At 42.5% G+C, this 24,202-nt stretch overlaps 1 protein-coding gene across 4 annotated transcripts in view; it reads left to right on the forward strand.

Moving 5' to 3' along the window:
- Positions 1-2,264: 2,264 nt before the first annotated feature.
- Positions 2,265-24,202, forward strand: part of pbrm1l (polybromo 1, like) — a 37,064-nt gene continuing 15,126 nt past the window's right edge. For all 4 annotated transcript variants that reach the window (XM_014132326.2, XM_014132328.2, XM_014132327.2 and 1 more), the window contains exons 1-20: positions 2,265-2,507; positions 3,213-3,368; positions 6,055-6,152; positions 6,375-6,522; positions 8,831-8,980; positions 9,253-9,438; positions 9,768-9,866; positions 10,065-10,242; positions 10,403-10,619; positions 10,894-11,035; positions 13,208-13,305; positions 14,004-14,142; positions 14,463-14,600; positions 15,237-15,348; positions 16,945-17,152; positions 19,371-19,674; positions 19,952-20,088; positions 20,187-20,398; positions 20,562-20,744; positions 20,869-21,026. In XM_014132326.2, coding sequence (XP_013987801.1) covers positions 3,231-3,368; positions 6,055-6,152; positions 6,375-6,522; positions 8,831-8,980; positions 9,253-9,438; positions 9,768-9,866; positions 10,065-10,242; positions 10,403-10,619; positions 10,894-11,035; positions 13,208-13,305; positions 14,004-14,142; positions 14,463-14,600; positions 15,237-15,348; positions 16,945-17,152; positions 19,371-19,674; positions 19,952-20,088; positions 20,187-20,398; positions 20,562-20,744; positions 20,869-21,026 — 3,045 coding nt within the window. In that variant the 5' untranslated portion in view covers positions 2,265-2,507; positions 3,213-3,230. The remainder of the gene's footprint in view (positions 2,508-3,212; positions 3,369-6,054; positions 6,153-6,374; positions 6,523-8,830; positions 8,981-9,252; positions 9,439-9,767; positions 9,867-10,064; positions 10,243-10,402; positions 10,620-10,893; positions 11,036-13,207; positions 13,306-14,003; positions 14,143-14,462; positions 14,601-15,236; positions 15,349-16,944; positions 17,153-19,370; positions 19,675-19,951; positions 20,089-20,186; positions 20,399-20,561; positions 20,745-20,868; positions 21,027-24,202) is intronic.

Here is a 24,202-nt window from a genome sequence, read left to right on the forward strand (position 1 = left end):
ATAAATAAGATCTGATCCCTACACAGGCTCAAGGGGAACCTGGGAGAGCGGGTCTTCCAGCGCCAGTACCCCTTGCAAGTCTTCAGATGTAAAATCTTTAAATCCCAAAAACTTTTCTGCCACAGCCACAATAATGTCCAGTTTCTTTCATTGATTTGAGACTTGTGCTGTAAGTTTGTAACTGTGGCAATGAATGCCGCAAAATCCACCATTTTAACACATAGGGTATCTTTTGACTGGCAGCAAACATTTACTACAGGCTGTGGTGTGTCCACTACCATATCTTCACTAGCATCACTTGTTTTCTCAATTCTTTTAAAATCGCCTCAGCATAGGAGTCTCAATTGACCGCACTAACTTTTGCCACCTCAATCTCCTTCACCCTTACAGGGCACTCCAGGAATTCGGGATCCCCACCACAATTACAACACCGTCATCCTTCTACACACTGTTCTTCTATATACTCTGTCCGTCTGCAAACACTTGAAACATGGCCAAATCATCAACTTCTGCCATGTTTCCCAAGCACCACCATTCACCGTAAGATAGAAACACTTCGCCACCACAACAGGGATATTTTTACAGATATTTTATTTGTAAGTCCAACGTCGCCTTCTTCTTCAATGAGGTGTAACGGCGGTTGGCATCCAATAAATGTTGCATTACCGCCACCTACTAGACTGGAGTACAACTCCCTTTTATACTTTGCTTGAAATAAATAAATAAATATCCTACCATCTAACACAACACTCACAAAAAATGTAACAATAAATCAAATAATAAAAAAATAACACCACCCTACTCCACTATTTCAATCTATTTATTCCTACCTCATGCCAATAACCTGAAAGAATGAGACCACCACTTAACACACCCTGTTACTCTTCTGATGTCAAATCGCGCACACCCAAATACCCCTCTGCAGCTGCCACCACAACCTACATTTTCTGCAACTTATGTTCCATCCCTGCAGTACAGTTGATAACCATTGCTATACACGCTAAAAATCTAATTTTACTGAAACATATCAATTGTTGGCCTATCCCTCTGTACTGGTACCGATCTGCTACTCACACCACTCCTCTCAGGATCCCTTCCCCTTGACCCATCTTCCTCTACTTTCTTCACTGCCTCAGCATATGACAACCTCTGCACTACTCTAACCCTGGGAACCTCAACCTGCCTCTCTTGCACGGAACATTTCTGATCCCCAGCCCTATGGGCACCTCTACAATTAACATACCACAACTTTCCCCAATGCTACACATTCCTTTGTCTCATGCCCTTCCGCACACCTAGCAACCTCCCCCCTACACACTGTTGCCACATGCCCATAAGCTTGACACCTATAACAACGTAATGTATTCGGCACAAAAGCTCATACAGGCAAACTTATTTATTCTAACATCACTTTGTCGGCCAAAGACTCAACATCAAAACTCAAAAGAACAGACAATGACTCTTCTGTTTCACCACTCACGCCACCCTGTCTGTGTCGCACCAAACGACAAGCATCACAAACACCAGGAATCTTCCTCTTCAGGTGGTCAATTTTTACATTTACTTCTACCCCAGTAATCACTCCTTTCAATGGCACCCTTTTCTTGAGAGCAAAACAATTCACATTTCTTGCCCCTATTAGTTTAACGCAGAGCACCTTCTCCCTCTGACCAGCAGAAACACAAACAATTATCACAAGACCACTTCTGGTTAACTTCACGGATTCCACAGCACCCAACTCTGTTTTCACCCACCCTGAAACCACAAATGGATCAGCCAAAAGGCAAGGGTCCACTTTTTCAAAAAAAAGTCACTCCTACTTTCACAGGCTCATCTTTATCCTAACCCTTGGTGCAAGCCTCAGGCTCCGAGAACTTCACCACATCTACCACCTCCGATACTTCGCCCTCATTCACTTCCATTTCTCCTCCTGTCTTTAGTTCACTCTGCTTACTACTTTCTTCTTGAACAAACCATCTCACTTTTTCCCGCCATTTTTAACGGACTCAAGCTCACCCTCTTCCTCCCTTGCTCTTAGATCTCCTCTGCCTCTTTCTCCCTCCATATTCCAAGTATATGTCCCCTTATGATAATACTGCATTTGTCCTGACATATATCGTGTTCTTGCCTTCTCAAGGGACGCCATTTAACCGGCTGTCACAATCTCCGAACAATCAGCATTAACCCCTCGGGATGTAGCGCTCAACAGCGCATCCCACTTATAAAGCAGCTGCTTCATCTTGATGTTCTTCTTTATCAAAAGCTACCACGACGCTTTTCCATTTCAAACAAGCGCGCTCTTTCAACCACCACCCACAGCCTCGCTTCATGCGCTTGATACCCTTTCAAGTCCGAGCCGCCTCCACTTTTTCCAAATGGATCGCAGCTTTATAGGGTCACATCCGGCAATATACTGCCACGGGGGGAGGAGCTTGACAAGCTAACGTTTCGAATGAATTGACTTTTTAACGAAACAATTTTGCTCAGGGAAATATACTACAATTCAGGTAAGCCGGGTTTGTATTTTGCTTTAAATTTGTTTATCAAAGTAACATTACAACTAGCTTGTTAGCAAGCTAGTTCTATTTTTTACGGTTTAGCGAACGTTTAAATTTTAGGCGCTTGCCTTTGTAAGTTACTTAGTCATCTAGCTAGCTAACAACGTTACTGCTAACTGTATTTATCCGCAGATTGTTAGCTAGATAAACTAGCTAATATTCTACGTCGAAGATCCAATTTTCCCATGTTTGATAACTAGCCGCTACCTAGCTAACGTTACCGGTAGCCAGATAAAGTTAACACGGACGTGTTTAAATGCTTTTCAGAGTTAATCTCTCTCAATGTGTGTGTTGCTACCGTGTTATGTTGCTACGTTGGTGTTGTTTTGCTGCCATGCTGTGTTGTCGTCTTAGGTCTCTCTTTATGTAGCTAGTGTTGTGGTGTCTGTCTTGTCGTGATGTGTGTTTTGTCCTACTAGTGTACAGTACATTTTATTTCTAATCCCAGCCCTGGTCCCTGCGGGACTCTGTCTCTTTGTAGGCCGTCATTGTAAATCATTTTTTTCTTAATTGACTTTCCTAGTTAAATAAACGAATTATAATAAAATACTTCATTATGTAACGTTACAATTCTAGTCAGTGTTTATAATATTATAAAAATTGGATAGTTACTTAGCCAGCAAGCTAACGGTATTTGTGTGTGTTGTTTTGAAGGTACCATCAGTTATACCAATGAGTTCGAAAAGGAGAAGGGCCATCTCTCCATCCAGTAGTAGTGTGAGCGGAGGGGACTTTGACGATGCCTCCTCCTCCACTCCTGGAAGCGGGCGAAAGAGGAGAAGACCCTCTAATGTTCCTACGGTAGATCCTGTGAGTTGAATTTCTTACTCTTCTAGCACTGATGCAGTGGCGATTTTAGCATGTAAATCTTGGTGGGGCAAACTCCCCCCATTATTTTTATGCATGCCAGCAAAGCCACTAAACAATACATTAATTGCAAGGTGACAAACGGTGGCCACAAACTTTTAGGTCCTAAATAAAGCTGTCCCAACAGCAGCGCTTTCTTTTCAGCACCATGGAGTGAATCCTTACCACCGCTACACCTGGCTATCAGCAGTGCCTTGTCTGGCAGCAAAACAGTTCATTCAGCCTCATTTACTGCCCTTAAAAAAACATAGCTGATATGGCTGACTTGCTTAAACAAATGTGGTTTCTATTGACAATTGAGATGTACAAACTATGGCATAAGGGAACGACGAGCGGAAAAGAGGTAATGCCTAATTTTGATGAAGACGTTATTTGAGCAAGCTAGGATGGACGTAATCAACAACTTTTTTTCAGCCCTTTTGAAATGTACAGTGACAGAATTCAGAACATGGGCCGTTCTTACAGTATTCTCCCTGTCCACCAAGTCAGAACTGTAGGATGCATATAAGCAGACAATGAAAGCTCTTAAAATATTCAGTGATTACATTTCTCTAAAACAGGCTATAGGCTACATGTGCACCACCAAGTCACAACAGTAGGCTAAGTTAAGAGGGGGGAAAGGGACCAAATTAATTAGGGTGAGGCACATGAGCTACTATCAGCTTACTACACAACATACACGTAGTATTACTTTCTTAGCTACAGTATACATATCTCCCTGGCATATTACATCATTATGCAGCAGCATACAATACATTTTTGGAATAACCTTGTTGTTCTGGGCTCACTTGAAGAGGAAGGTGGTGCGGCGGCCCTTCTTGTGGGCATATTTTGTCATCAAAGTGTGACATTCTCTGGATTTATGGTGCTTTCAAGACAACTGGGAACTCTGGGGGGGACAAGGTCGAAACGTCGGTGATCTTCAGGTCGGAGCTCTAGAAGAGGCCCGAGTTCTCAACTTGTAATTCCGAGTTGGGTGACCGTTCAAAACGTATTTTCCCAGTTGGAGCTATTTTTTTTCAGAGTTCCCAGTTGTCTTGAACTCACTGGTCTCAGATTTTCCAGTTGTTTTGAACATGGCATAAGTCATGCTGGATTGACACCATGGCCAATGTATTCAACCTTTTCTGGCCCATGGTGTTATGTGAATGTTTGTCCGTTTTAAGCTTGGAAAAGAGACCGGTAAACCCAGACTTGGACTACACACCCACTCCACTGAATAGCAGACAAGTGATTGCTTTGCACCGCTTGCAGTTAGCCACTGATTCCTTCCAAACCACTCATTGCTGAATTTGCGATTTCCAACTTGTTGTGTAATGTTCATGTCCAATGTTAGATGAGCACCGATACGTTTTATCTATAATTTCTCTTCATATGAGAAGGACTGAAAAGGATTTCCCAGTAGATTGTCGACTTGATTCATGATGACTGCTTGTCTAGCTTGCTAGCTAAGATTTTGAAAGTATGATGTTGACATGATCAGTCCAATCAATGCTACGGTAGATATTTATCTGTGACAAGTGACCTTGAGCCTTCTTGGATGCACACTTCTAATGTCAATCTATGGCAGCACCCAAGGGGCTTGAATTTTGCGGTGACGTGTCACTCATGGGGACAGAACACTGAGCCAATTACGGCACAACTAGAGAACATTACCAACCCCTACGCTCTGTATTTTCCGCTGGCTGCCCCACTACCACAGAAAGCTAGGCTGAAACGTGTGTATTTTGGAGATGCCTTACTCAAGGAAGCAAAAAAGAGACCATGTTTGTATGCAGATTTATTAACTCAATTATTATTTTTACATTGTTTGCAAACTGATGTGACACATTAATGTGAAAATAACATAAAGCATCACTCCTGTGTTCCAGTGGCACATTGTGCTAGCTAATCCAAGGTTATCATGATGAAAACTGTTCTGATTTAAAGAAGCAATAAAACTGTCCTTCTTTAGATTAGTTGAGTATCTGGAGCATCCGCATTTGTGGATTCGATTACAGGCTCAAAATGGCCAGAAACAAAGAACTTTCTTCTGAAACTCGTCAGTCTATTCTTGTTCTGAGAAATTAAGGTAAAACCCATTTGAATTCGACAGACATCAGTAAACGTCTGCAAAAAAACTGAATCAAATTGTTGCAAACAGCACAGATAACATGTAAACAGTCTAACCAGCTCTGCTAGGGCGAGTAAAATAGTGAAGCGTGAGGTGTTCTCTCATTTGTGTTTGGAAGAAGCTAGCCAGATTTAGATAGTCTTGGGCTCTTGCTAACTAATGTTGTGAGGTCAGAACCCTCGGATCAACCCTGCTCCTCGGCCAGAGCATCCAGTGTGCGCTCTGAACGCTCCGAGAGCGAAATGTACTGAATTTACGAATGGACAATCGGACAACGCTCTTAATTTACGAACGCAGAGGGTGCAGTCTGACACTCCAGAGTGAATTTAGGAACCCACCCTAACTATCCCCCTGATAAAGCTTGTGGTTATCTTTATCAACATCCTTGTTTTACTCTTGGTCAGGTTTGCCATGTTTTATTTGTGTGATGCAGTGAATCCAAGTATCCCAAACACCGACTTGTCTACTGTAACTTGCTTTGACACACATTATTAGATCATGTTTTGTGTTCAACAGATTGCTGTGTGCCATGAGGTGTACAACACTGTCAGGGACCACAAGGACGACCAGGGAAGGCTGCTTTGTGAGCTGTTCATCAGGGTACCAAAGAGAAGGTAAGCTAGCATGTATAACGAGAGATGGGTCATGTTCATTAGCGAGGACCATAACAAAAATTTGCAGCAGAAAACTTAAGTTAACTAGCATTTGTCATTGGACAAGTCCATGTAGTCCCTCCCTTTCGCAACCCATTTTCTGATATTTGGTGCCAAATGACCATAGACTAAATGTAGAGGAAAAGCCCCCAGGTGACTTATCTCTGCCTATTCCTCCCCCAGGAAACAGCCAGACTACTATGAGGTGGTGTCCCAGCCCATAGACATGACCAAGATCCAGCAGAAGCTCAAGTCAGAGGACTACCAAGATGTGGAGCAGCTCACTGCTGATTTCCAGCTCATGTTCAACAACGCCAAGACCTACTATAAGGTGACACACACACTATGTGGATTGAAGTCTAAGATGAAAATCGATTGAAAACTTGATTGTGTTGTACTTTGTGCTATTACATTTTGTGATAACAAACCTTGTTAGTCTTTGACTAGTAGGAAACACATCCTTTAGACACAGCAGGTTATTAATGCTTTTATATCAGGGTTTCCGTTAGGATAATGTGGTGCCGGACAACATGACCGGGAAGATTTAAATTTACTGGCGATTTTGAGAAATGTACCGGACCCATATGCATTGGGTTCGTAACCCATTAGGGCGTCTACCCCCGGTGCTCAGAATGACAGAAATAACATTTACATTATGGTAATTCATCTTAACAGAACATTCAATTCCTGTAATGAAGCAGCCAATAAAACGTCACTTTCAAACGTTTGCCTAAATGCAATTCTAAACAGTGCACCTGATGCCAGCAGTATATGACCGAGATGAAAATCTCCTTAGAAAGAGGGTGACTAAAGATGCAACAACTAGGACGGGTTGCTAATATGACTAGGATTGTACCTTTGGCTTCTGGACAACAAAAGAAAGTTGGTATGAAAATCAATAGAACAAGAGAGAAATGGCATTTGAGGAAGTCTTTCATAGGTGGCAAAAGGCCTAGCTGATTTTATTGAGTTGCGGCTGTCAGTGAAAAGCATCTAAGATATGTGTGAAGATTTAAAATATTGAGACAAGAAGAAGGGGAGGGGTGTGTGACAAAGATAGACTATAGGCACATCTTGTGCCTCAACTAGCCTACCTGGTTAAATCAAGGTGAAATAAATAAAAATCTCTCTCCAGAATGCAAGCTCTCAGCTCTCCAGAATGCGCTGTCTCCTGACAATTCTTTTGCTGTTTCATTGTGTGAATTGTTTATTTTTATCAATTCCCCCTTACATGTGTCACGAGTAGTAATTATACCGTTAATGCCCATCATTTGATTACATTAATTTCTGTTAATGCATTGTATTACTAATTAGGCCTACAGTCATTTACCATTCTCATTATTGTAGTGGAAATGTGTTTTGCAGAGTTCACAACCTGCTACACTTGTGAGAAATAAGTTTAGGTTTATTTCATAACTATCATTTTTTCATCGTCTTTTGTTTGGAGTGCTCCATGTGAGCAATGAGCATGGGTCTGGTTTCTCTGTCTTGTTAATGTTGAGGGAGCAAGCATAGAAGTAGCCTACCTGGCCTGCTGCGCACAAATGTAGGAAAGTGCCCATTTGGAGATGTTTTCTGCTTGTCTTAACTTACCACATCCACTACTAATAAACCAAGCTTCTCAGTAATTTTTTTTCTTCATCCCACACAGTAAGTCAATTGTTTTATTAACTTTTTTACATCCATTGCGAATGATAGGCCTATTGTGAGGAACTATTAGGCTATTTGAAAAGAATCACCAAGCCTCAGTGGAAAAGTCATAAAATACCTTTCTCTTTTGCAAAAACAGCTGTCTGAGGGCTGTAATAGGCTGGTAGATACAAGGTTGCAAGTTAGCTAGAAACCACTTCAGGCTGGATCCAGTTGATTGATTTGATACAATGTTGCACTTCACTAGCAATAATAGCTCCAGTCAAGACAGATAGGAAAGGGAGGCAGACGGGCTGAGTAGAGAGATGAATGTGATTGAAAGAACTGGAATTTCCATTAGTATGTTTTCTTTGTCAGCTTTATGTAATTTTACTTGGTTGACAATAAGTTATAGGCCACCAGATGCATTGGCCATAGTGAGTTCCATGCGCTCATTTAGGCTATTTAGCCGCCAAGGATCACAGTGTATAATGTGTCCATATGGCAGATGCTAATGCTGTCGCATTAGCGGAGTTTCAACTTTTTTATATTTTTATCATTATAATTAAGATTTTTCTGATTTAACGTGACAATGATTTTGAGAAGAAAAACGTTATTATTGAAATGAAACGGAAATGCGCATATGAAAATCATAACTGGCATGCAGATCGGAAGAAGTGGTAGGATAAATTGTATGCTTCCCCAAACTTGAAACAAGTCTTTATAAAATAATTGGCCACACATTTCTTTGTTTGGATTTTCAAGCAAGGTAGGACATGCCTCATAAAATGAAGTAAAACATTCAGGTTTCAAACGATGTTTTCAAAATGCATACTGCCTCCAGCTAAAGTGGCGGGTGACGTGCTGATAGCTTGCCTACTGTTGTTTTTTTCCTCCCGGATCAATTTGGCCGGCAACAATTTTATTTATTTGCCTTTTGTTTTTTTTACTGGCCAAAAGCCAGCAATTACCGGCTAACGGAAACCCCGTTTTTATCTCTGACTTGTCAGGCTGATGGTGTGGAGTACCAAGAGGCCTGCAGGCTGTGGGAACTCTATGTCCACACCAGGAATGAGTTTGTTCAGCCAGGGGATGGTGATGAAGATGACGATGATGGTGAAGACATCCTAGATAATCCTGCTCTCTTCACTGAAGATGAGGTAAAGATTAAAGATCATCTGACAAATCCATTTTTACCTCTATATATCATGATCTTTTTGCTCCTTCCTGCTTTGCATGTCTATCTATCATGGACAATCTACATCATGTTAAGTCAAGTACATATACCTTTTATTCTCACCTCTTCTGTGTCTACAACATCTACCCTCAAGCTAAGTTTACTCATTGTTGACACTTGCAACTCAAGTTCCATAAGTACTGGATGTGCGTGGGATCATAGCTTGTGGTTGTTCCTGTATGCGCTGATCTACAGACCCCACCGAGCTGCCTGAAGGAGGTTTTGGAGCAGCTGCTAGATGCTGTAGTGTCATACACGGACCCCTCAGGAAGGGTCATCAGTGAGCTCTTCCAGAAGCTGCCTTCCAAAGTGCACTACCCAGACTACTATGCCGTTATCAAGGAGCCCCTTGATCTGAGAGCCATCACTCAGAGAATACAGGTATCCTATTCACCTGACGCATTGCAATTTGTGTAGAAATGACTGACATCTAATTGGTTAAGCGTATTAATACATAAACACATGAATATAGGCCTACTTGATATCATTTGTTATTTTGTGTAATTATATAAGATATCATATGTGTCCTGTGTAGCTCAGTTCGTAGAGCATGGCGCTTGCAGCACCAGGGTTGTGGGTTCGATTCCCATGGGGACCAGTATGAACATTTATACTCTCACTATTGTCAGTCGCTCTGGATAAGAGCGTCTGCTAAATAACTAAAATGTAACTCTGTAACCTAACCATGATATTTTGTGAATCTTTGTCAGATTGGATACTACAAAAGTGTCACCGGCATGGCTAAGGATGTTGACCTTCTGGTGAAAAATGCAAAAACATACAATGAACCAGGATCTCAGGTTTTTAAGGTATATTTATCCTCCTATATGGCATAGGATATATTTTATACAACATTTACCTATTGGTATCTTATGTTCTTGTGAGTAGTTGTGCGGAAAGTCTAGTTTCAGTAGAGCTATGTTGTGCTCAAGATTTTCCTGCATGTCTACAACTTGTAGATGTTATAGAAGCACACTAATCTCAACGCTTCCTTATTTGATGTCAAGGATGCTAACATCATCAAGAAGGTCTTCATCCAGAGAAAGACTGAGATAGACCATGCTGAGCCCACTAAGACCAGTGTCCGCATCAAGAACCGGAGGTCAGCCCAGGGAGACCGTTTCTCTGCCATCACCCTGGCTTTGCAGTACGGCTCAGAGAATGATGAGGACGCCCTGCTCTCTGGTGAGTTTGTCAACACTACAAACGCGCACACACACACTAACCAGATTTTAATTGTTGAGTCTTTGAGGCCAAGCCCTCTTCATAGCTTTATGTTATTACGGTGTGGTTAAGTATGTGTGATTTTGTAAATGTGTGCACCTCTGTGTATCATGTGTTCCAGGCTCTGTGCATTATGACGAGGGTGAGTCTGAGGCGGAGTGCCTGAGCTCCAGTATGGACATGGGTAACCCAGTGTTCCAGCTGTACGAGGCTGTGAGGGGGGGCAGGAACAGCCAGGGACCGCTCCTTTCTGAACCCTTCCTCCAGCTGCCCTCCAGGAAAGAATACCCTGACTACTACCAGCAGATCAAACAGCCCATCGCCCTGCAGCAGATCAGGTAGTAATAGGCTACTATAGTACATCGTCCTATAGGCACTGTACATGGAGAGTTGGTGTCCGTGTAGCTAACGTCAGTCAATGATGAAAAAGAGAATGTCCGCTCAGTGTTGCTGCTCCCAAATGCAATTTTTTTGTTTGTTTTTTTATTCTCCTTTTTTTTGCAAGCAGCAAAACTCTATGGACCTTGTTTTTGTCCAGCTCCTGATGCTATTTTGGATGTATGTAAAACCCATCCATTCAGTGAATGATGAACTTCTTTGTCCCTGTCTCAGGGAGAAGATGAAGAATGGGGAGTACGAGAGCGTGGAGCAGATGGACTCTGACCTTACTCTGATGTTTGAGAACGCCAAGTGCTACAACGTGCCCACCTCAGGCATCTCCAAACGGGCCCTCCGGCTACAGCAGATCCTGCTGGTCAGTAGAGGGACTTGGATCTTGTTTGCCCTTTATGCTGTTGGTTTAGGAGGGGACTCTCCAACCCTGTTCCTGGGGACCTACCCTCTTGTAGAGTTTCACTCCAACCCCAGTTGTAACTAACCTGATCTAGTGCCTTGCAAAAGTATTCACCCCCTTGGCGTTTTTCCTATTTTGTTGCATTACAACCTGTAATCTAAATAGATTTTTATTAGGATTTCATGTGATGGACATACACAAAATAGTCCAAATTGATGAAGTGAAATGAAAAAAATAACATGTTTCAAAAAATTCTACAAAATAAAAAATGGAAAAGTGGTGCGTGCGCATGTATTCACCCCCTTTGCTATGAAGCCCCTAAATAAGATCTGGTGCAACCAATTACCTTCAGAAGTCACATAATTAGTTAGATTGCACACAGGTGGACTTTATTTAAGTGTCACATGATCTCGGTATATATACACACCTGTTCTGAAAGGCCCCAGAGTCTGCAACACCACTAAGCGGCACTATGAAGACCAAGGAGCTCTCCAAACAGGTCAGGGTCAAAGTTGTGGAGAAGTACAGATCAGGGTTGGGTTATAAAAACATATCTGAAACTTTGAACATCCCACGGAGCACCATTTAAATCCATTATTAAAAAATGTAAAGAATATGACACCACAACAAACCTGCCAAGAGAGCTGCCCACCAAAACCCACAGACCAGGCAAGGAGGGCATTAATCAGAGAGGCAACAAAGAGACCAAAGATAACCCTGAAGGAGCTGCAAAGCTCCACAGCAGCGATTGGATTATTTGTCCATAGGACCACTTTAAGCCATACACTCCACAGAGCTGGGCTTTACGGAAGAGTGGCCAGAAAAAAACATAAGAAAACATGTTTGCCAAAAGGCATGTGGGAGACTCCCCAAACATATGGAAGAAGGTACTCTGGTCAGATGAGAATAAAATTGTGCTTTTTGGCCATCAAGGAAAACGCTATGTCTGGCGCAAACCCAACACCTCTCATCATCCTGAGAACATTCTTCACTGTTGGGATGGTGGTGGTGGCAGCATCATGCTGTGGGGATGCTTTTCATCGGCAGGGACTGAGGAAACTGGTCAGAATTGAAGGAATGATGGATGGCGCTAAATGCAGGGAAATTCTTGAGGGAAACCTGTTTGTCTTCCAGAGATTTGAGACAATGACCCTAAGCATACTGCTAAAGCAACACTCCAGTGGTTTAAGGGGAACATTTAAATGTCTTGGAATGGCCTAGTCAAAGCCCAGACTTCAATCCAATTGAGAATATGTGGTATGACTTAAAGATTGCTGCACAACAGCGGAACCCATCCAACTTGAAGGAGCTAGAGCAGTTTTGCCTTGAAGAATGGGCAAACATCCCAGTGGCTAGATGTGCCAAGCTTATAGAGACATACTCCAAGAGACTTGCAGCTGCAAGAGGTGGCTCTACAAAGCATTGACTTTGGGGGGGCTGTATAGTTATGCATGCTCAAGTTTTCAGTTGTTTTGTCTTGTTTCTTGTTTGTTTCCCAATAAAAAATATTTTGCATTTTCAAAGTGGTAGGCATGTTGTGTAAATCAAATGATACAAACCCCCCCAAAATTAATTTTAATTCCAGTTTGTAAGGCAACAAAATTGGAAAAATGCCAAGGGGGTGAATACTTTCATAAGCCACTGTATAGCTTATCAAACAGATAATTATTAGAATCGGGTGCGCTAGATTGGGGTTAGAGAAAAAACCTACAGGACGGTAGCTCTCCAGGAACAAGGTTGGAGAGCCCTGGTTTAGGGTAAGAGCTGAATATATTAAACTGTAGTTCAGAGTTCACTGGTAGGATTTCTTTCTGGTGGTGGGTTGGGACTGCAACTGTAGGAGTACAAGACATAAAAATGCTACTTCTGGTAGAGTTTCTGTATAACAGTGGTGGCTGCTGAGGGGAGGGTGGCTCATAATAATGGCCAGAACGGAGTTAATGGAATGGCATCAAGCACATGGAAACCATGTTTTTGATACCATTCCACTTATTCCACTCCAGCCATTACCACGGGCCCGTCCTCCCCAATTAAGGTTCCACCAACCTCCTGTGCTGTATACAAAATAATTAAGACTGAATGGTGAGTAGTACACTATTGTTTTAAATGCAGTATGTAATGAATGCTTTGCAGCTTAAGAAGAGGGAGCTTTTGAGGAGAGGTGACGAAGAGGAACAGGACAGCATTCTGTCCTCTGACACAGGAACTGGCAGTGCCACCAAGAGGAAAAGGTAGGACCACTTCTCTCTCTCTCGTTCTCTTTCCTTCCACGTCTACATAGATGCCATTGTTACCATCGCACACCAAGTCAACCACCTATCACTTTCATTCTCGATTTCTGTGTCTATCTACAACAGCTGCCCTCATGCTTATAAGTTACAGGAGGTTATTGGCACCTTAATTGTGCAGGACGGGCTCAGTTGGTAGAGCATGATGTGGCTCAGTTTGTAGAGCATGGTGTTTGCAATGCCAGGGTTGTGGGTTCGATTCCCACGGGGGACCAGTACGGGAAAAAATGTATGAAATGTATGCATTCACTACTGTAAGTCGCTCTGGATAAGAGCCTCTGCTAAATGACTAAAATGTAAAAATGTAGTAATGGCTGGAACGGAATGGATGGAATGGTATCGAACGCATCTAACACATGGTTTCCATGTGTTTACCATTCCATTGACGCCATTCCAGCCTATATTATGAGCTGTCCTTCCCTCAGCAGCCTCCTGTGTTATAAGTTGACCCTTTGTCAGGCTTAGTAGATCTGCAACACTTGCAACTCAAGTTGCCTACAGGCGGCCAGGTTTTTTTAATCAAATCTATAAAGCATTAATTCGCTATCCTGACAACTTGTGTTGGCTAATATTGCGTTTATACATATTTTATATTTAACAAAAAAGTAACTTTACTAACCCAGGCTTCTCTTTCCCTGCAGCCATAAGAAGAACATGAAGAACCGTATGAAGGCACTGTATGCTGCAGTGACTGAAGCCAGAGAGGCAGGGACCAACCGGAGGCTTTGTGATCTGTTCATGGTCAAGCCCTCCAAGAAGGACTACCAAGACTACTACAAGGTAGATATGAGTTCAACACAAGGCTTTCACAGTCCACTAGTTGGTGGTTGCTAGGGTCAATTAATCAACGTTTTTCTTTAAACGTACAAATCTTACTTTCCATGACAAAATGTAGTCTGGTGTAGTAGACATATCCTATTGCAGTGGGGAAACACCACACATATTTTATATCCAAGCAGAATCTTGTTTATTTGAAACGCATATCTCGGGTTCACCGATGGAAAATATCTTGGAATTTTTATTTTTATTCCCCATTGTTGGAATCGATACAGATGCCGTGGATCGACTAATCTATGATCCTAATTCCTCCCTACTATCAGGTGATCCTGGAGCCCATGGACCTTAAGACCATCGAGCACAACGTCCGCTCAAAGCGCTACGCCACTGAAGAAGCCCTGATGGACGACATGAGGCTGATGTTCCGCAATGCACGTCACTACAACGAGGAGGGATCTCAGGTAGGACCACAGCCAATCACTCACAGGGCCATGTCGCTGTGAACAGTTTGAAGCGAACCGGAGCACATGCGCAGATACAACAATTTGCTCTCACAGAGTATATCGCTCATTCAGTATCCTCGGCTATTCATTGATGAAAGGCCCTGCTTTACTGAAGTTGCAAGACATTGCGAGATTATTACATTGCAAGATACAGCTTTTGATTGTCGTTAGGTAGGTCTAGTGCACGGTCTGACTGTCTGCCGGGTGGCCGACCTGCCTGTACTGTGCCCCTCCCCTCTCTCGCCATCCCTCGCTAGCTCGCTATGACACACCGTGAGACCCGAACAATTGCTGGCATTGTGAATTCACATGGATTTCTTTTATTTTTTTTCTCATCGTTATAACAGAAAACCGATTGGGGGGGGGAAGAAAAATGTCAGTTTAAACGTTAATTTTTTTCAATTTGCCATATCCCTAGTAGGCATAAAACTATATCCCTAGTAGGCATAAAACTGGGTGGGACTGACTACCTGAACTTGTCCAGTAAGAAACTGAATGTTGTCTATTGTATTCCCTAATGAACACAACCCTGGGCTAAATTTACAACAAAAAGGAGGGTTGAGTGACATGTTCTGATGTTGTTTTGCTGTGAAGGTTTATAACGACGCTGGCATCCTGGAGAAGATAGTGAAGGACAAGAGGAAGGAGCTAGGAGCTTCTCCCGAGGAGGACACTGACAACATGGGATCTCCTAAGCTCAAACTAAGTGTGTTTGACTCTTCTCTATGGGCGTTTTAACATTACTTCCGAAAAATACCAAGAAAACATAGGCTATATACAGTTGACGTCGGAAGTTTACATACACCTTAGCCAAGTACATTTAAACTCAGTTTTTCACAATTCCTGACATTTAATCCTAGTAAAAATTCCCTGTCTTAGGTCAGTTAGGATCACCACTTTATTTTAAGAATGTGAAATGCCAGAATAATAGGAGAGAGAATTATTTCTTTCAGCTTTTATTTCATCACAATCAGTATTTGATAGCATTGCCTTTTAAATTGTTTAACTTGGGTCAAACGTTTTGGGTAGCCTTCCACAAACTTCCCACAATAAGTTGGGTGAATTTTGGCCCATTCCTCCTGACAGAGCTGGTGTAACTGAGTCAGGTTTGTAGGCCTCCTTGCTTGCACATGCTTTTTCAGTTCTGCCCACAAATTGTCCATTTGGAAGACCCATTTGCAACCAAACTTTAACTTCCTGACTGATGTCTTGAGATGTTGCTCATATATATCCACATAATTTTCCTTCCTCATAATTCCATCTATTTTGTGAAGTGCACCAGTCCCTCCTGCAGCAAAGCACCCCCACAACATGATGCTGCCACCCCGTGCTTCATGGTTGGGATGGTGTTCTTCGGCTTGCAAGTCTCCCTCTTTTTCCTCCAAACATAACAATGGTCATTATGGCCAAACAGTTCTATTTTTGTTTCATTAGACCAGAGGACATTTCTCCAAAAAGTATGATCTTTGTCCCCATGTGCAGTGGCAAACCATAGTCTGGCTTTTTTATTGCGGTTTTGGAGCAGTGGCATCTTCCTTGCTGTCCGGCCTTTCAGGTTATGTCGATGTAGGACTCGTTTTACTGTGGATATAGATACTTTTGTACCTGTTTCCTCCAGCATCTTCACAAGGTCCTTTGCTGCTGTTCTGGGATTGATTTGCACTTTTCGCAGCAAAATACGTTCATCTGTAGGAGACAGAACGCGTCTCCTTCCTGAGCGGTATGATGGCTGCGTGGTCCCATGGTGTTTATACTTGCGTACTATTGTTTGTACATATGAACGTGGTACCTTCAGGCGTTTGGAAATTTCTCACAAGGATGAACCAGACTTGTGGAGGTCTACAATTTTTTTTCTGAGGTATTGGCTGATTTCTTTTGATTTTCCCATGTCAATCAGAGGCACTGAGTTTGAAGGTAGGCCTTGAAATATATCCACAGGTACACCTCCAATGACTCAAATGATGTCAATTGGCCTATCAGAAGCTTCTAAAGCCATGACACAATTTTCTGGAATTTTCCAAGCTGTTTATAGGCGCAGTCAACTTAGTGTATGTAAACTTCTGACCCACTGGAATTGTGATTAAGTGAAATAATCTGTCTATAGACAACTGTTGGAAAATGACTTGTGTCATGCACAAAGTAGATGTCCTAACCGACTTGCCAAAACTATAGTTTGTTAACAAGAAATTTGTGGAGTGGTTGAAAAACAAGTTTTAATGACTCCAACCTAAGTATGTAAACTTCCGACTTCAACTGTATATCTTGCTGTTTTGATGACATTTACACGGAATTCTCTCTGTAGGGAAGAGTGCTGTGTCTCCTAAGAAGTCCAATAAGTGCCTGACCCCCCTGCAGCAGCGCCTCAACGAACTGTATGACGCTGTGAGGAACTACACAGACGCCAGGGGGCGACGTATCTCCACCATCTTCCTGCGCCTGCCCTCCCGTGCGGAGCTGCCTGACTACTACGCCACCATCAAGAGGCCCATCGACATGGAGCGCCTGCGCAGGTAAGCTAGAGGCTAACCTGTGTGTGTGGTAGCTATGCGCGTGTTGACTCATAACCCGCAGTTCCTGCGCTTATATCTGGGGGTTTAGGGTCATGTAATATTGTGTGGATAAAGGTTGGGTTGAATAAAGAGAAAAGAATGCCTTAAAACATCCACGAATGTATCATTCTTGTGCAATTTATATTTTTAGGCTACATTGAGGTTTTTCTTTCATTATTTTAGGCTAACTGTACGCGTGCCAAATAGTCTACAAATTCTTTTGGGAACGGGCAAAAAAAGCAAGCCTCAATTCACGGAGGCAAGAAGGACAATGTCAGAGTTGAATTCAATAAGAGAAAAGCTGTGAAATGGAGAGTTGAAACTAAAGAGAAGGGAGGGGCAGAAATGTATTGTTTTGGAAAGATGTGGTAAAAGGATGATAGCAGTACTGGCTATGTTGTGTGATTGTTGAATTTGTATAGCCCTCAGTCACAAGACGGGGACTTCAAATAAGCCTATGGCACGTCAAGGGAACTGTAGCCTACTGTTCGGATGGGTTAAATGGAAAATGAAATCTGAACACTGACTGTAGGTCTATAACCTCTCACTTAGCCTTAATATTATCTCCTGAAGAATTAAGCATTTCTTACAGTAAAATTAGGCTATACACCAAATGTAGGCTAGATTTTGACTTGGGAACATGAGTTGAGAGAAATTCTTTCTTTCAGTATCTTGAGAGAATGCGAATGCACAGTTAGATAATGTCTGTAGAGGTGCCATCTTTATCAGCATCATAAAAGCTGATAGTATTTCAACCACATAAAATATGCATCCAAGCTGAACTAAAATCTCATCAGAAACATGTTGGGTCGTTTTCACAGCATTCTATTTCCTTACAACCGGTCAAACTGATGTCATTTAGACATTTTTCACAGTAAATATTTCAATTTTTTTAAGTTGCATTTTGCATTGCATTTTTCTCCCCGGCTCCTAAATGTCTTTTGCTCTGCGAAAGAAGCAGAGATGACAGAGAACTTTACCAATGTCAACTAGATAGAATGAATGCTTCAATCGAATTCTTATTATTTTTTTTAAGGTGAAATCACCTTTATTTACCCAGGTAGGCTTGTTGAGAACAAGTTCTCATTTACAACTGCGACCTGGCCAAGGCAAAGCAAAGCAGTGCGACACAAACAACGACACTGAGTTACACATGGAATAAACAAAAATACAGTCAATAATACAACAGAAAAAGTCTATATACAGTGTGTTCAAATGAGGTAGGATAAGGGAGGTAAGGCAATACATAGGCCATAGTGGAGAAATAATTACAATATAGCAATTAAACACTGGAGTGATAGATGTGCAGAAGATGAATGTGCAAGTAGAGTATTATGACATTCTGGTGAGCAAGAGTTTATTTGGTTTTCTAGTGCAACATATAATGACAGAAGAGACGCTGCATGTATCTAATATAGACAAGTTGACTAACAAATAGCCTACCAAAATGTCGGAGATTATAAGCAGAACCATATCTAAATCGGGTAAGAAAATCCTGCACCTCCTGTCAAATCTTTATGCCGTCTCTGACTGTAGCCTACAGCGCATTTTCTATATTAGCGGATTAGGGTTGAGTATGTGCCTCAGATTTTCACTTTATTACATATAGTTGGGTGGGTTATTAGCAATTGCAGGTGGGTGCTGGTGAACAAACAGCTGACCCTTCCACCACTAGTGTGTGGCTAGCTAAAGGTTAGGTTGCTGGGGGGTTAGAGAGGTGGGCCAGGAACTAAGGTTGCCCTGTTTGAATCCCAGCTCCGACGGGGAAAAGCTGTTGTGGAGTGAGCCAGCAACTGGAGGGTTGCTTGTATCAGTATCCTAGATACTATATCCTGGTGTTGTGCCCTTGAGCAGGGCACTTATTCCTTAAACTGCATCAGTGGCGGTTGGGATCTGATAAAACTAAAAACAACCTTTCATTCAATAGAATAAAATAAGAGTATAGTTCAAAAATAACAGTGACCATAACAACAACGTCAAAGATGTTTGAGTATGATTTGCCCTCCACAAATAAATAATTACATTTATACAACATTAGTTGTTGTAGCTCTATTTGAATGAAGTGAGATAAATGACGAGTCCATAAAGCAAACCATATTAAGTAAAGATATACAAAAAAAATATCTGTTTCTCCCTGTTTCAATTGAAAATGCAATGATCTTATCTTCTTGTTCTCCAGCCACATGGCGGGCGGTCGTTACCAGGACGTTGATGCTCTGGTGGAAGACTTTGCAGTGATGTTCAACAACGCCTGTACCTACAACGAGCCAGAGTCCCTGATCTACCGCGATGCTCTGCTCCTCCACCGCGTGCTCCTGGATACCCGGCGGCTGCAGGAGGGAGGGGAGGAGGGAGGCGGCTCTCCCCCTGCTGTAGGGCCCGTGGTCATGGAACTGATCAGGAACCTGTTTGTGTCTGTGCTGGCGCACCAGGACGAGGAGGGGAGGTGTTACAGCGACTCACTGGCTGAGATCCCTGCCCAGGTAAGAGAGAGGGGATCGCCCATACCCTACCTGGGGCCGCCGTATTCATAGTGTCTCGGGGTAGGAGTGCTGATCTAGGATCAGGTCCTCCACTGTCTGTAATTTTATTCATTGTGATCTAAAAGGCAAAACCTATCATAATTCAGCACTCATATGGCCCCTAGTTATGCTCTTAAAAATAACTGATGTTTAAGATATCAGCAAAGTCATTCAGAGTTTTTTAATAGCAACTGTTTTTCTGAACGACAAACAACACTATGTTAACTGACTTCAACAGGACCCGACCAGCCCGGAGAACCCTCCGCTCAACTTCGACGTGATCCGGGCCAACGTAGACCGAGGACGCTACCGCAGGCTGGACGTGTTCCAGGAGCACATGTTCAATGTGCTGGAGAAGGCCAGGCGCCTGCACAGGTACATAGTCATTAGAAAGGCTTTTTGAATTGCTCTCCAACCTTTTTTGAGTCTTGAACCACCCCCATGAACCCTCGCCTTGCCCTGTCTCTTCCCAGGACGGACTCTGAGATCTTTGAGGATGCGGTGGAGCTGCAGCAGTTCTTTATAAAGATCCGGGATGAGCTGTGTAAGAACGGAGAGATCCTCCTCTCCCCTGCGCTCAGCTACACCTCCAAACACCTGCACAATGACGTGGAGCAGGAAAAGAGAGAGAAAGTACCTAAGGAGATAGAGGAGGACAAACTGAAGAGGGAGGAGGAGAACAAAGGTGTGTTAGTGTGTGATGGCATTGTGGCCGGGTATGCGTGTGTAGAATACATGTATTTCTTTCTGTGTGATTGTCAGTGCAGGTGATTGATGTGACATTGACTCAGAGTCTGAAGCATATACAATGTGAGAGGTATAATAATAATATTCTAATTTACTTCCAGAGGAGGGGGAGAAGGCTGAGGACCCAGCTGGGGGAGGTGCGGGGCAAGAGAGGACATACCGTCAGGACTGCAGCTTTGAGAACAGCACCTACCACGTGGGTGACTGTGTCTACGTGCAGCCAGCCGAGGCCAACCTCAAGCCTCACATCGTTTGCATCGAGCGCCTGTGGGAGGACGAAGCAGGTAACCAACTCAACACGCAGGTTTAGACATGCACGCTTTGAGACACACACACACCTACTGCTTTCTGCCACTCCCTCCTGTCAGTAATGTGTGTGTGTGTGTGTGTGTGTGTGTGTGTGTGTAGGTGAGAAGTGGCTGTATGGCTGTTGGTTCTACAGGCCTAGTGAGACCTTCCATCTAGCCACACGCAAGTTCCTCAAGCAAGAGGTCTTCAAGAGTGACTACTTCAACAAAGTACCAGTCAGCAAGATACTGGCAAAATGCATGGTCATGTTTGTCAAGGTAAGGCCATCCTATATATCTGAACGGTTTTGATAATACACACCCCGGGACCATAGATTGTATGCAGTTCTATGGTCATCTATTGGATCATTATTTTAGCTGAATGTTGTAGCTACGTGCATGCCCCGCCCACCTGAGGATCTGTCTTCTTCAGCCATCTATTCCCTGTGTTTGAGGGGTGCTTTTATTTCACTCCTGCAACTCATTCATGCTCTTACTTGTGCCTGTCGGTTTTTCCCGTTAACGTTATGACTACGGAGATGTTTATAATGACCTGTCAAACACACCCCAGTAATTGCTGAAATGGGCTCAATGGAATACATTCTTTCTGTTGCATCTATAAGAACGCTAAAGCTTTGTCTGGAATGTAACGTAGGCCTGTTGTCCCGACACTTGCATCATAAGAAAGAGAAGAAGTAACTTTTTATTTTAATTAGTGTTCATTTTTTTTGTGGAATTGAAAAAAATGATCATTTAATACAGTTGAAATGTTTACAAATTAGATGCTCTGAAATGAAAGCAACTTCTGAAAATGAACATTCGGATTATACTGATATTATGTCTGATCTCGCAAACAATGTTAAATGTATAGATGGGTGTCCTCTAGAGCCAAGCATGTTGATTTTTAAGGGTATCCTGCTATTGAATGCTATTTGTATCCTGCTGTTGAATTATGCAACAGAACGTGCTAACAATCATTTATCAGGCAGTCGAGACAGTGCAGGTAGGCCTAGACAGAGCAAGTTTTGGGTGGTTGAAACCGTGTTCCAACCCTTTATGTTAATTTCATAATTTATGCACTTTGCAAATGAACCGAGTGTATTTATACAAATTAGGTACGTGTATATATTATTTGTAACATTATATGTTATATTATATGTTACAAATAATATATACACGTACCTAATTTGTATAAATACACTCGGTTCATTTGCAAAGTGCATAAATATATATATACACTGAACGAAAATATAAACACATTTTATTGAAGCACACAGCGCAATTAAAATTGTCTGTCCTCAGTAGCAACACTCACTACCAAGTTCCAAACTGCCTCTGGAAGCAACGTAATCACAAGAACTGAGCTTCATGAAATGGGTTTCCATAGTCGAACAGCCACACACAAGCCTAAGATCACCATGCGCAATGCCAAGCGTCGGCTGGAGTGGTGTAAAGCTCGTCACCATTGGAGTCTGTAGCAGCGGAAACACGTTCTCTGGAGTGATGAATCACTCTTCACCATCTGCCAGTTCGAAGGATAAATCTGGGTTTGGCTAATGCCAGGAGAACGTTACTTGTTCCAATGCATAGTGCCAACTGTACAGTTTGGTGGAGGAGGAATGATGGTCTAGGACTATTTTTCATGGTTCCGGCTAGGCCCCTTAGTTCCAGTGAAGGGAAATATTAATGCTACAGCATACAATGACATCCTAGACGATTCTGTGCTTCCAACTTTGTGGCAACAGTTTGAGAAGGGCCCTTTCTTGTTTCAGCATGACATGCCCCGTGCACAAAGCACAAAGCGAGGTCCGTACATAAATGGTTTGTCGATCATTGTGGAAGAACTTCACTGGCCTGCACAGAGTCCTGACCTCAACACCATCGTACACCTTTGGGATGAATTGGAACGCAGACTGCGAGCCAGGCCTAATTGCCCTACATCAGTGCCCGACCTCATTAATGCTCTTGTGGCTGAATGGAAGTAAGTCCCAGCAGCAATGTTCCAACATCTAGTGAAAAGCCTTCCCAGAAGAGTGGAGGCTGTTAAAGCAGCAAGGAGGGTACCAACACCATATTAATGCCCATGATTTTGGAATGAGATTTTCGACAAGCAGGTGTCCGCATACTTTCGGTTATGTAGTCTACCTTAAACAAAATAGGCTTCACAATTGGCCTCCAGATTTCATCACGGTATTTTTGTGCTGTGAAATTAGCATCACTATAATGCAATTGTGTTCGTTGTCCGTAACTTATTCTTGCCCATACCATAACCCCACTGCTATCATGGGGCACTCAAACCGCTCGCCCACACGATGCCACACACGTGGTTTGTGGTTGTGAGGCCGGAGGCGGCTTATGGTAGAGAAATGAACATTAAATTCTCTGGTGGACATTCCTGCAGTCCGCATGCCAATTGCACGCGCCCTCAACTTGAGACATCTGTGGCTTTGTGTTGTGACAACTGCACATGTTAGTGGCCTTATATTATCCCCAGCACAGGGTGCACCTGTGTAATGATGCTGTTTAGTCAGCTTCTTGATATGCCACACCTGTCGGGTGGATGGATTATCTTGGCAAAGGAGAAATGCGCACTAACAAGGTTGTAAACACATTTGTGCGTATGGAACATTTCTGGGATCTTTTATTTCAGGTCATGAAACATGGTACCAACACTTTACATGTTGTGTTTATAATTTTGTTCAGTGTATATAGATGGATATAAAAATAAACTGATACCATTAGGAAATGTATATATGAGTGCACCCCCCCCCAAAAAAAAAAAAATGTTTTCCCATTATTTGTCAGTCCCAGTGCATGTGCGATCATTCAGTCAATATCTGATTACTTTTTTGGGGTATATCTTCATCCATTCTCCAACTTTTGCATTTATTCGAATTGCTTTCAAAGCGTTTTAACAGTTTTTGTGACTGTTCAGGTCTCAAAATGAAGGCTTGTCCAGGACAAGAAAAAAAATTGTACAAGAACAGATGTAAGTTGTCCGAATGGACATGTCAAAAAATATATATATATATATATATAATCACTCAGGCAATTACTCAGATCAGAATTGGAACGGAGAGGCCAATGTTTGAATTATATTAAAATGTTTCATGTACATAAAGCCTACATGTCAAAGTATAGGGGATATGCATATTGACTATAGGCTCATGTCCAAACCAATGCTGACATGGGGAAAATGTAGCCAAACTATTTTTTTATGAGATGTTTAATTACATAAATCAATGGAGGCTACTGAGGGAAGGATGGCTCATAATAATGGCTGGAACGGAGTGAATGGCATGGTAGATGTATTTGATACTTTTTCGCCCCAGCTATTACCACGAGCCCGTCCTCCCCAATTAAGGTGCCACCAACCTCCTTTGGCATTTTTTATATATTTTATATATATATACTGCTCAAAAAAATAAAGGCAACACTAAAATAACACATCCTAG

This window comes from Salmo salar, chromosome ssa12 (genome assembly GCF_905237065.1).
Source record: "Salmo salar chromosome ssa12, Ssal_v3.1, whole genome shotgun sequence".
In the NCBI taxonomy this organism is placed as follows: Eukaryota; Metazoa; Chordata; class Actinopteri; order Salmoniformes; family Salmonidae; genus Salmo; species Salmo salar.